Source organism: Notolepis coatsorum (assembly GCF_963971535.1).
Source record: "Notolepis coatsorum genome assembly, chromosome: 8".
Lineage (NCBI taxonomy): Eukaryota > Metazoa > Chordata > Actinopteri > Aulopiformes > Paralepididae > Notolepis > Notolepis coatsorum.
In genome coordinates this window covers 30,467,500-30,481,714 of record NC_140172.1, presented here as the reverse complement: position 1 = coordinate 30,481,714, position 14,215 = coordinate 30,467,500, and the positions used below count along the sequence as shown (strand labels likewise).

Sequence of the window (14,215 nt, the reverse complement as noted above, 5' to 3'; positions counted from 1 at the left end):
TTTTAGTCAACTAAATGTCTGAGCATTTTAGTGTTAGTCAGTGTTAGTCTCGATTTTGTTTTTGTCTAGATTTAGTTTTCGCTAATGAAAAAAGGCATTTTATATTTGTATATTGTAAATAATGCAATTCTATTTATTAAGTATAGTCTAGCCAAAACCCTATCAGCTGATTCACAATAAATTCAGTAGAAGGCTAGAAGCCCAATAGTAACCAAACATTCCTTGAAATGGTCAATAGATTCAGAAATAGTCAGACATGGAATGGAACATATTCTGATTTAAATTGCTTATATATATTTCTTAAACCAACAAAGCAACATTAGGATAGTGTAAATACTAGGGGTGGAACGGTACGCATTCGAACCGTGTACCGAACAATACACACATGCCCCGAACCGTGGAGGTCGTACCGAACGGTACGCATTCGGGGCGTGTGTGTATTGTTCGGTTATATAGCGTTATGTTAGCTACGAGCTAACTCACTTTAGCCGCAAGCTAACTAATGTTAGCCGCAAGCTAACCGTGGAAACGCTCACAGAGAAGTGACTCCATGACACCAGTTCGATTAGTGGGGAAGGGGGGTATATTGACGAGTTAATACTTTGACAAATGTTGTTCGGTCTTTGTCTGCCAAACATTATTAAAGGTAAACTTTTTTTTTTACCAAATAAATGAGAAGCATGTTTAAATCAGCAATGCCTCCCCTCTTGCTGTACCAAAATCTCTCCTAGCTCTAACCGTCACTGTCAAAATAATGTGCCTGATGTCAAATGGCCTCATTCTTTCAGTTTTTGCATGACTACGTCCTTGAGAATAACTGAAAAGTTGGATTATTTTTAGGCTATCTTATGTTGATGTATGGTATTTCTGGAGTGATACATATTATTTTAAATAAAAAACAACGTATACCGAACCGAAAAGCGGAAACCGTAAAACCTAAAACCGTGATACGAACCGAACCGTCGGTTTTGTGAACCGTTCCACCCCTAGTAAATACACAGTACACACTGATTGCAATTCTCACTGGGACCTACTGTACAAATTTCACACACGTTACACTAGGCCTGCCGCGATAAGCAATAAATCGATTAATTGCTGCGATAATTAAAATGAATGCAATGATTTTGACGGGCGCGATTAATTGCTATTTGCGCGTTTGTTTTAATGAGGCGGAACCAGTGCCGCTTGTCAGTCACTGTCCGTGTTGGGAGGCGGGTCGCTGACGTTACTAGAGTACAGCACGGGAGCCCCGTGGGGCAACGCCACAGCTTAACTACATTTCTCAATAGTGTGGCTCCTTTTAACCAAGTAGCATTATTTGTAGTGTAACGTTAGCTATTTTTAGACCCAAGTAGTTACTCGCTACTGCCCGGAGAAACTGGACTGCTAAATAAAGATGAAAGATAGAGCTTTGATTCTCATTCCATGCTAACAACATTAGCTAACAAACGAAATACAACGTATAGCATAGCTACAAGTACAACACAGAATAACGTTAATACAATTACATGCATCATTGTTTACAATGAACGGGTGGGGCTGGTCAAAGGACTGGACACGGGGACAAGTTAAACATGAATTAATTTATTATAACACTCCGGTAGTTTCGAGTCGTGCTGCAGTGCCTACGCACCACAGCTATTCTATTATATACTGCTTTGACGCTTCCTCCTCATCGTTGATTGCCTGTAGTAGCTGCATCTAACGTTAGTAGCTAACGTTAAAACTAACCTAAAGTTAGTTGTTCACCAACAATCTCAACATTTGTTATTAGCTCAAAAACAACCGGACGAGACATGTTGTCGGCTCATATGTTCTGCTTAGGATAATCGCAACAATACTTCCGGTCCGGTCGGTGGGCTTCAAAATAAAAGTCTAAAACCGGAAAAGACGGAGCGGTGAGCTTCAAAATAAAAGTTTTGGGAAATAAATTTCTCAAAAAAAATTCTCTAACCGGTCGCAATAATATCGCTTATCGCGATATTTTCGGGGGCAATTAATCGCCCAGCAAAATGTGTTATCGTGGCAGGCCTACGTTACACACACATTCCCTTTTCTCCGTCGAGTCGTACCGTAGATCGCGGACGACGGGTGCATCAAAATACACATTTCCAGCGTATTGATTTGTCTGGGTGCTAAAAGTGTTAAGATCCATGTAAAAACAATACATGCAAAATATATTTGCAATAGGAGGTGATTTAGAGGTGGAACGGTACATCAGCTTTTATGGCAAAAAGGGGAAATTATAACAGGGGGTAATAGTTGGGTACTGTGTCCCTTCACTCTGTCCTCCCCCAACATGGCCTGCCGTTAGTGTCTGTGTGTGTGATTCACATACACAAGGTTGAAACATTGTTACATTTCAAGCACAGAGACCTGTCCGCTCCCATATTCCTGCACATTTTACCCTGTTAAAACAAAGTTTCTCGCACCTAAATTCTTTTGGGGGATAGCTTTGCCTGTGTATCTCTGCATCGCAGTTTACTCAATTCCCCCAACTCCACCATCACCCACCACAGGATCCAGCTTTCCAACTATATCTCCAGCTATCCAGTTCTCGCAAGATGGCGTCACCGCCCTTAGGCTCCCGCAAGAGCAGCCGCAGCCTGGTCTTAGGTCTGGCCAGCATAACTGATGCAGATGCCATCATCACTGGTGCCAAACTGCCAAGTGGTCACCAGATCTTGCGGTGCATGATGTACAACTGCGACACACAACTGCATGCCAAGCGGCCAGGTTTGACCGGAGCCTTGTCATGGTTCCATGCGGCTAAGGACGTTTTGGAGCAGGTGTGGCCATTTTATGGAAAGGCCAATATCCCAATGGTGAGTGATCGTCGAGCATGCGACAAGATGGTAGCGCTTGTCGATGCTAGCAACAAGCTGCGGCACATTCAGAAGGCCAGGCGGTCCAGTGAGGCTACAGCTCGACTGGTGGACGCAATGGAGCACAAGCTGGATGCCACATTCCCGCTGTGGTCTCCAAATGCAGAGGAGCTGATCTGTGATCCAGAGGACATTGCTTTCCTGGCCAGCATGAAGGGCGACAGAGTGGCCACATTTGGAGCATTCAATGCCAAGCTGCAATCCAAGCTGAAGCTGCGACAGGAGCGCGAAGCAGCGCAGCAGGCATGCCTTACGAAGGAGCAGCAGGAGATCAGTGAGGACCAGCATGAACAGTGGACACCACCTCCCATGTGCACCTTGCACTGGGACAGCAAGTTGACGCCAATGCTCAACAATGTGCGCCAGTTGGAGGAGCGTCTGACAGTGGTGGTCGGAGACGCGGAGCAGCTCAAACTACTTGGTGTGCCAGCATATATGAAGGGGACTGACGAGGCATGCGGAACGATCATCCCCCGGCTGACGTGCAAGCTGCTGCAGGACTGGTGCTGCACCGATCAGGTTGTCAACATGGTATTTGACTCCACCGTGTCAAACACTGTCCATCTCATGGCAGCCTGCATTGCCATCAGCTCTCACTGGGTCGACCACTGCTCTGGTCCGGGTGCCGGCACCACATCGGCAAGGTGCTCCTCAGCCATATCTTAACTGACCTCAAGGTGGAGATGTCACGCTCGCCAGAGGTTACATTGTTTACACGTCTGCTGGACAACTGGAACCTGTTGCCACACAAGGACAGCGGCCCATTGTCCCGCTACATTCCTGGCAATGCCGAACCCCTGTTCCTGGGCAAGTTGCGTGCTGAACTAATTGTGTGCGCTGCAGGAGTGCTCGACTACAAGCGAGACGACTATCGCAAGTTCGTGCAGCTATGTCTTGTGTATCTGAGTGCAGACAGTGCAGAGTACACTCCAGTTAACTTACAATGACCGGGAGCACTGCACAAGGCGTGGTGGATGGCCAAGCTGCTCTACACTCTCAAGCCGGCCTTGATGGAGCAGCACATTGCCTTGCTTCCTCGGGGGACCATCACTACGCAGCAGCAGGTGCTGAAGATTCGGGCGTTTGCCAACTTCATCACGCACATCTACGCAACGTGGTGGCTGACCTGCGACGCGGCCGTAGATGCGGCATGGAATGACCTCACACTCTACCACCACCTGTATGCATACAAGTCTGTTGACGAGGGCATTGTAGCATCAGCGATTAAGGCGCTGGAGCGGCACCTATGGTACCTGTAAGGCGAGATGGTGCCCCTGGCACTCTTCAGCACCAAGGTGCCAGTTGGCGAGCGGCGCGCACTTGCAGAGGCTATATATATCTATGCAAGCCCCACAGCTCTGCTTTGGCACTGGCTTCGGCAAGCCAAAGTTTCCAACCCTCTCGCCGACCACCAGCTTGGCCAACCCAGGCTACTGGTTCAACATGCACCTGCTGCACATCGATCCCGCCTTTCTTTCACTGGATGTAGAGGCTACCAGTACAACATTTCAGATGGGTGCAGTGAATGTACGTGCCATCCATGTTGTGCATGACTTTGTGGCAGCAGCCAGGAGCGAGGAGCACCTGCAGAATGTGCTACAGGCAGTTGAGCATGACCGCTCAACACAGCCAAATCTTCACTGCTGCAAGAGCAAGCTGGACCAGGTCTAGGACTCTAGGATGCTTGAGACATGTTTGAAAGACTTTCAATATTGTTATCAAACATTTTGTTCTTAAATGTTATGACGAAAGATGTTAGTCAACGAAGCTTTTTCCCGTGACGACAACGAGACGTGACGTCACGTTAATGTTGATCATGTGACACTAACGTGACTAAATAATTTATTAAATATCGTTGACCACAACTGAGGACACAAAAATGTCGTTTACAAAAACCATGATGAATTCTCTCTTAATTTATGTTGACTAAAACAAGAGACGACAAAATAATTATAACTTTTAGAATAATTCACGTTATTATTTCAGCATTTCCCATTTCCGTTTCCGGGTTAAGCTCAGCAGCGTTTATGGCTAAAAGCCAAGCTACATACGTGAGGCTAAAAACCGCGTCCCAGGTCTCTTGTGACTACAGCTTATACTAATAACCATGAACGGAATCTGCCACTCTCTCAACACTCCTGCGGCAGCCGAACAGTTCAAACAAAAGAACATAGCATTTAAGACGACGGAGGCTGAGAGGATAACTAGGCTGCGACTGCGAGAAGAGCTAATAGCCTGGGAGTCGGGACCTATATCCCAGACACAGACTTGCTCTCTTTCATCTGTAGCCATAAACGCTGCTGAGCTTAACCCGGAAACGTTAAGCTCGGCCTTTAACACTATCCTTCCGCCAATCCTGGAGCACCAGCTATCCCTGCTGCAGGTGCCGGCCTCCACTCGCAGGTGGATTACCGACTTCCTGTCCAACAGGTCTCAGCGGGTGAAGCTGGGGAAGAGCATTTCCAGCTCTAGGTCCACCAGCACCGGTTCCCCGCGGGGCTGCATCCTGTCCCCACTACTGTTCTCCCTGTACACCAACAGCTGTGCCTCTCTCCACCCCTCGGTCAAACTCCTGAAATTCGCTGACGACACCACCCTGGTGGGTCTCATCTCCAGGGGGGACGAGTCGGCCTATAGGAGGGAGATCGAGATGCTGCAGAGCTGGTGCAGCTGCAACAACCTGGAGCTCAATGCTCAAAAGACAGTGGAGATGGTAGTGGACTTCAGGAGGAAAGCAGCCCTGCCCCCACCCATCACACTGGGAGGCACCCAGGTGGCCTCTGTGGAGTCATGCCGATTCCTTGGCATGACCATCTCCCGGGACTTGAAATGGAAGCTCAACATCACGGGCCTGCTCAAAAAGGCCCAGGGGAGGATGTTCTTCCTCCGGCAGTTGAATAAATACAAACTGCCGAGTACCATGATGGCCCAATTTTACACGGCCATCATTGAGTCCATCCTCACCCACTCCATCATCTCCTGGTTCCTCGCTGCAGCGGCAAAAGATCTTGCCAAGCTGCAGCGGGTGATTCGCTCCGCGGAGAGGGTGATCGGCTGTCCCCTGCCCTCCCTCAGGTCCCTGCACGACTCCAGGGCACTGAAGAGGGCGAGGAAGATCATCGCCCACCCCGGACATAGCCTCTTCACCCTGCTCCCCTCTGGGAGAAGGCTGAGGATCCCAAAGGCTGTGAAAGCTCGTCACAGACTGATCAATGCCTCAGGTCCCCCCCCCCCCCCCCCCCCCCTCTGCCCCCAAGTGACACTGGCACAATGACACTGACTGCACTGCACTAGTCTTTACTGGAACTCTGCACTTTACACTTTATATATATATATATAGATATAGATATGTATTTAAATGATTAATCCTCCACTGCACTGTTTTTTGTCCTGTGTCTGTGTTGTTGTTACTGTGAAAAAATAAATGAAAAATGCATACACTGTAATGCTGCAACAATTACCAATGTGTTTTTACACAAATGGCTTAATAATCTGAATCTGAACGGCAACATTCAAAATTGGCTTGTGGCAAAGAGTTCTATTATAGGCATCTAGTGGCTGGTGTTAATAGTTTCCTACCATTTGTTTTGAATTCAACAAGGATGTTTCAGCAGTGGCACAATTTAACATCGGCACAAGCTGTGAGCTTTGCTCCGTTTAGATCTGACTCAATAAGCATCATACTGTGGATCTCGAGTTTAGTTAGATTCTACTGCCCTGCATCGTCCCAAACCACTGGATCCTCTGGGGCCTCGTTTATCTCCTGAACCTTCTGTGATGCATCAAAAGCTACAACTAATATCATTACCCAAAGCATGAATGCTACAGCTGTACTGTACTGTACCCATTCTGCAATCTGTTAATAAACTTTTCAATCAATCAAACAGCCTATAAATGTATCTGTTTTTATCATATTCTTGATTAGGTTTGTGTATCGTTAAAATGATAAGATGAGATATAATCCTTTATTGATCTCCTTGGGGAAATCCAGGCATCATAGCAGCATGGGGGAGGGGGGTACAGGTATGGGCATGATAATAGTAGAAGACAGACACACTTAGTGATCAGACATTCCTAGTAGCCTAGTTATCGAGTTCTGCTGCCGTTAGTTCTCCAGCTGCTGACAGTGGTCCCTGCCCACTGTTGTGGAGCCTGATGGCTGCTGGTACGAAGGATTGGCCGAGGCGTTTAGTGGTATGTCGGGGGGGGTATGAGTCTGTGGCTGAATATGCTCCTCATAGAGGGGGTGGGAGGGGTTCTCCAAGATAGCGGCCAGCTTCCTTCTTATCCTCCTCTCTCTGCCATCACCTCTAGTTTGACCAGCTCGACCCCCCAGTATATTATTTCGATTCCGGTGCCAAAACTGATTACTTTAGGATGATGCCGGTTCCTAAACGGTGCCAAAATGTATACTTTTCCTCCTTTTTAATATTTTTTTTTTATAAATACCAACACAAACACAGAATCACCCATTTCAACTTGGTGAATGGCATCTCTTATTCTATCAGAGAGATGTTGTTACATCCGTAACTCTCACTCTGTTCCCTCCAAATTGCCTCTCAAATCCGGCTATCTTTTGTTTCCTCATCATGTCCTCATGATTTTGGTGCCTCGCTTCGGAGGCGGAGCATGCGATCGGGTCCGCCTTGACGATCAACCCCGTTGGAAGCGGCACCACAGTCTGTTCTCGACAGCCGACCCTAGAAACGGATCACACAATGAAATCTAGGATTGGGTCAAAGAATGTTTTGATAAACTAGAGCTTATTTATTCTGAACCCATCAGGTTCTTCCCTCCACGTTAATGTCACATTGTCAACAAGAGCTTGTATGTTTGTTTGCATTGCCTGATACATGGAGTGAAAATATTCAACATATCTGGAATTCCTTTCACAGCGAGACTTACACAACTATATTATATAGCACCACAGAGATTTGTATTGTAAGTTGAGCTGCTGCGCCATGTGGTGTGTGTGTGTTTTTTTTGGTGACTTTGTGACGGGCCTCGTAAGCAGAAGAGTCGATGTGTCATTAAATACAAGGATATTCCCACTCACAGTGGGAATATGGATAGGGTCAGCTCCAGTCTGTTTCCAGTCTGACCTTATTCAACTGTAGGTTGAATAAGGTCATGAAGACACGTGGTAACTGACCCCCTAGCAGCACTCCTACTCTGGGAAGCTTTGTGAAAAATGGCCCTCCCTGGTTTCTATTTAAAATAATTCCGCCAAGATCAACAACAACTTCTCCCTTGCACTGAAGAACCATATAACTCCGTTTTAATTTTTTTTTTTTATTATTAATTTTTATTATCTCCCCCCCCCCCCCCCCCCCCCCTTCTTTTTCCGCTTTTTCTCCCATCCCAATGTTAGTCGTTATGCCAATTCCCAATCCCCTTCCTGGTCGTCGCGCACTCTACCCCCTACCGTCGGTCTGGGAGGGCGGAGACTATCGCATGCTTCCTCCGACACATGTGTAGCCAGCCCACCGCTTCTTTTCACCTGGCAGCGCGGACTCTCACTGGGAGAGTGTAACGTGTGGAAGGTCACACTACCTCTCCTAGATCCTTCCCTTGCTGTGCAGGCCCCCCGACCGAACTGTAGGAGTCGCTGTTTACAACGACCAGGACCCACCCACGCCGGCTTCCCACCCGCTAACACTGCCAATTGTGTTTAGTATGGACGGTCGGCCAAGCCGGAGGCACCACAGCCGGATTCGATCCCACTGGCTCTGTGGTGGTAGACTGACGCTTAGTCCGCTGCGCTACCCGGCCACCCGTTTTAAATATTATTGGACAACCCATGACAGTTGTAAAGTAAATCCAAATCAATTGGAGTGTGAGCGATATAATTGATTTCACCAGAAAGTACTCGGACCTCTATTGTCTAACTATGAATGAACACAACACTCTAACTCACCATCTTTAGATAATAAAGTACTCAACCTCTATTGTCTTTAACTATGAATGAACACAACACTAACTCACCATCTTTAGATAATAAAGTACTCAACCTCTACTGTCTTTAACTATGAATGAACACAACACTAACTTACCGTCTTCAGATGATACATTTTGAAAACGTTGTTCCTCTGAAAACTTAAAACAAACTTGTATGGTTCTTCATCTGAGGACTGAGGTAGTCGATGAACTCAAGTCACTGTATTTAAATTCTTCTCTCTCCTCTCCAGATGTAAGTTCTTCAGTTTGACGGAGACTCCGGAGGACTACACCATTATCGTAGATGAGGAAGGCTTCAAAGGTGATCCTCTCCAGCTGGTTATTAACAGTTCTTTTGATCTACTGTGTGGGTCAGGCAGCAGGAACCTGTGTAGTCTAGTCCTAAGTTTTAATTAGGCTGAGACCGACCTGTATTGTCCATTCTACTGAACATTATAGACTTAGACCATCCGTTTGGGGTCACTTGACAAAAATGGTTTTAGATGGAATTGATTTTTCTCAATTAAAATAAACAAACTAAGCGCCAAACCAAGTAGCTTTGATTTCTGTTGTTACACATGGCTCTTAGTATCTGATTTTAGTATTGGGAAAGTTCTACAATAATACTACAATAATCTTAGCCTGTATTTTAGCCTGGTATTGGTCTTTCATGGATACTGGTGCTTCCCTGTAGTCTGGAATGTAATATCAGGAAGCCTGGTTACTACTTAAGTTAGGACTGTCCTCAACTAAATTAATTAAATAAACTAACAAAATCGCCAATTGCATCAACTATGAGGAAGCAGCTCAGTTACCAATGTTTGACCACATCTTGCTTCATTGCTAGTCGTACCCCTGCTTGCCACCATCTCTTGTTCCATAGCTCCATTATGGATTAGCGGCCAAGCTGCCAGTGGCTGTGTTTGTTGGTTTGTTGGTTGAGTGACTCCATGTCATTACACAGCCTTTTCCAGGGTGACCCTCATTGGTCGCCGTGGATACTACAAGCTCTGTGTTAGGAAATAGGTACAGGTATTTGCTTCTGAAGATTGGTTCCATGGATTTTTATAAATGTTTTGGTGTGTGGGGAGGGGGGGGGATGGGTTATGCCTGTGTGTCTAGAACTGTGCTCCTAATTAAACCCAAACAAGCACAATCAAATAGTGGTTTCTTTGTTGTTGTCTAATCTGGTTCACGCTAGGGCTGCTTGATTATAGCCGAAATCATAATCACAATTATTTTGATTGAAATCACGATTATTAAACATGATTACTCATTGATTTGAGAACATCATACGACAACGACTGAATTTGTTTTGCCTTCTCGACCAAAGGCTGCCTTTCTGTCGTCTTACAAGTTACCAAAGACGTTTTTCTAAATAAGTGGAGAAATGTGCCGTGGCTCCCTCCTCTCTCTCAACAGGGCATTTTGGGGTAGAACACATCCTAGCCACCTACAAAAACCTAGGGGTCCACAAAGACGACTTCAAACTCAAAATGGTAACAACGGATGAGGTACTCAAAAAACTGAGCGCCCTTCAACCTAACAAGGCCACTGGCCATGACAATATCCCCTCCAAATTCCTCAGAGACTCAGCAGCCGCCATCACCAGTGGTGCGTTGGTGATTTCATACCTGGTTGCACTGTGTTTTAATGACGTCACGTGCACGTGCGCTCCCGGGCGAGTGTGCGCGCCCCCGCGCATAAATGTTCCCTCGCATGCGCACAGAATAAAGACAGTGTTTCCCTTATATGCATTCAGCACCGCTGCTGCTATGAACTAGACTATTAAAAAGAATGTATATAAAAAAAAAAAAAAAAAATTATTATTATTTTTTTTTTCATTTCATTTGGGCTGTGGGGGGGGGGGGGGGGGGGGGGGGGGCTTAATGTAAAAGACTGACCTGAGGAAAAGGCTGCAGGGAGACCATCTGGTCGCTTGTATGCGTCTCAGCATCATCAATGAGCCCCCTACCAGTGAATTCCCCACCAAAGAGCCCTGGGCCCTCATTTATCAATGTTGCGTACGCACAGATATGTGCGTAACCCATGCGTACGATCGTTTCTAAGCAAAGTGAGTGACTTGTCAATTTGAACGTGTGCTTGACTTTGTGCATATATCTACGCACAGCTCCGACCGTGCGTACCTGGCGCCCGGTGGTAGAATATTACTATTGCAGTCTGCAACGCGGAAATAAGCTTCCGTGCATTAGTTTCAACACTGGCGTGTTCAACTTCTGTATGACCCGTAATTCATTATAGTTCATTGTAAAATAGTGACCGTAGTGTAATTATAACGGGCTCACGCGCGAACAAGAGGTTGGCCTGCTTGTTTGGCACGGGGGGTGGGGGGGCAGACGGAGAACACCCACCTCCAAACGCGATTAAATATTGTTTCAAATCAAAAGCAAAACACTTATTTTGTGTCATGTTTCCAAATAAGATTGGCCACAACGAAATGCTTTCTACTTCAATTTTTGTTGGTTCGAATAGATTACCTCTGTTGAAACTTCACTGAGACTAAAACAGTATTTTTTTTTTGTGAGCTCCGCGCACAGACATGATAATAACAATAATAATAATAGCTTCATTTTATATAGCGCCTTTCAAGAGACCCAAGGTCGCTTTACATAGATAGGGGGGGAAATAACAAAGTAACAAACATAGTGGACAGACACAACATATAAATATGATGATGGGATTCAAGTTCGCGTTTTTATTGATCACATAGGCTATACCAGGGTTTCCGTTAGAAAAAATTGTTGCCGGTCTCCGTGACCTGCAAGATTTCAATCTACCGGACAAATGAGATTAATTCCGGTCATAGTTTATTGAGCTTTAAAACAATTGATAGGCAGGCTATATAAAGAATGTCATCCTCAAGGCATGTAGATTTATAATAGTATTACTTAAAACTAGGCTACTTTTGCGTATACAGTCATTAATATATTCCAAATAAAATAAGTCCCTCGATACTCCGTGCTGCTGCTGACTTGAAATAACATAGACCGCGTATGTGGGCAGTCGGTCCGACACTAAACAGCAGTCTGTTATAATCACATTTTTATGAGCTAACGAATTCCGTTATATTGGACATTTGTATTAATTATATCAAGCGAAGAACTGAGAAAGCAGAGAGACGGCAACATTATCGTGGTTTGCGTGACGACTCTCTCCACCTCGCAACGACTTATTTGCAAAGAGTATGGCGCTGCAGAGCAGCTCATTCAGCTGTTATTGGCTCTTTTCTGGGAACCGCACAGCAGCGCCCCCCACCCAACATTGGCTGAAAATGGCTGAATTGGAGTACTGCTGGAATACTGCATTGTGCTGCTGTTGCTCCGGCTCTGCAGCTTCACAAAAGTTCGCACACCCAGCACTAAGCTCTCGCTGACAACGTCGTTGTCATTATTAGAAGCAACGAGGAAACAAATGTAATGATCGTTTCGTTCATCGCATAGGCTATTTAATTTTAGCCTATTTTAATACAATTCAAATAATCAAATTGTGCTTAGACTCAGGGAATTATTTTCACCGGACATTAAGACCGGAGAGATTAAATATGTCGGACTTCAACAGATTTTGCCGGTCAAATACCGGTAATTACCGGCTAACGGAAACGCTGGGCTATACATAGGCTGCATGGCACGGTCCATCGTGATATTGTAGATGGATCGAGCAATAGACTGTTACTGTACCACCCATGTAGCTGTCAAAGCTCCATCACAAATGCCGTTATGTGAATAGAAAGGGATTCCACTCAGTGATGCGCATTTGCCTGATATGTCGTTGCTGCCGGGAGGAAAGGCATGCTGCATGTTTTCAATTCATTAAATAAAACGGATACTTTTTGCAAGGGTTTACTGACTATCATACAAATAATCAACCAACTACATACTGTAACTTTTCAGTGCACGTTCTTATTTACATTGCTCTCGCAGACCCGCACACAGACATGATGGAATTCAAGTTCAAGTTTGTATTGATCACATATAGGCAGGCTACACATGGCGTATAGGCTACATCATACATGGCAGTGAGATTCATTGTTCTTGTATATGCTCTCGTATTATTGTTTATATAGGCTACCCAATACCGACATCAAAATAGATTGTATGCCTCTACAAATCATATGCAGCAGGTAGAAAATGTACGGAAAATCCGTCGCGATTTGGAAAAAAATTTAGGAGAACTTTAATCCCTGGGTATTAATCGAACGAAACGGAAAAAGGCAGTCATATTCCAGCACGGTCTTTATTAGTTAATATGGTCTTTAAGTTAATAGATATCATATCCGACATCACCGTACGTGTACATGTCTGTCAGCCTGTCACGTATTTCTCCCATATAACACGCTTCGCTCGGCTTAGTCCATTTTTCCACATTTCATGGGGGTGTTCCATTACCGTATATGGTTAATTACGGGCGGTGCTATATGCAAATACTTAAAATCGTGCACAAGCGTGGAGCGTAGAACTTAAAGGTATTTATCAACACGGAGTACACTGCGTACACTAGGGCTGTCCCCGACTAAGGATTTGGATGGTCGACTAGGATTGGCCAAAATTTGCCGTTAGTAGACTATTGGTCGACTTAAAAAAAAAAAAAAAAAAAAAAAAAAAAAGGGTAGAATATATATATATATATTTTTTTTTTTTTTTTTTTTTTATTCCATTTGGGCTGTGGGGGGTGCTTAATGTCTGAAGGAGTCGACTGAAGGCTTCTTGTCCTCTGCAAAAGCATGCAATTGGTCCACATACATCTTGATATTTGTCTAGTATAGTGTGTTCATTAGATGGGTGAAATCCTCTTTCAGTGCCTCTGTGCCTGTTTTCGTAGGCAGTTGCGTGCCATTGGCACGTGGTATGCGTGCCATTAGCGTTAGCCACGCTTCTATGCCTCTTTTCTTTTGAAAAAAAATATCTTTTTTTATATTATATTCGACTAAGAGGTTGGCCAGTCGACTACGGCCCCTTTCGACCGATTAGTCGACTAATCGATTAATAGGGGTCAGCCCTAGCGTACACACATTCTAAATTCTGTGCTTAAGAATAAAGATAGAACACTTTCTAAGAATTGTTGATAAATGAGGGCCCTGGAGCTTTTCTTTCAAAAGCCCAGGAAAATGAAATGCTCTTGGCAGAATGTAGCCTATGCCACTGATACTTCTTAGGTGTAAATTGCTGTTATAGTGTTATGATTTGTGTATGTTAGACAGTTAGTATGTTAGTATTTATATTATCTATTAAATCATCTATATCTATGTTCAAGTGTTGAGGCATGTCATTAATCTTGACATTTACTTTGATTACAACTACACTGCAAAACAAAATTATCTTATCAAGTGAACATATCTTGTATTTGGTACAATAAGTCTATATTGAGTAGAATTA

The 14,215-nt window shown here is 44.8% G+C and overlaps 1 protein-coding gene across 1 annotated transcript in view; it reads left to right on the top strand.

Moving 5' to 3' along the window:
- castor2 (cytosolic arginine sensor for mTORC1 subunit 2) overlaps nt 1–14,215 on the top strand; it is a 70,407-nt gene that overhangs the window by 28,575 nt on the left and 27,617 nt on the right. The window contains exon 2 of the mRNA XM_084319672.1: nt 9,074–9,144. Coding sequence (XP_084175798.1) covers nt 9,074–9,144 — 71 coding nt within the window. The remainder of the gene's footprint in view (nt 1–9,073; nt 9,145–14,215) is intronic.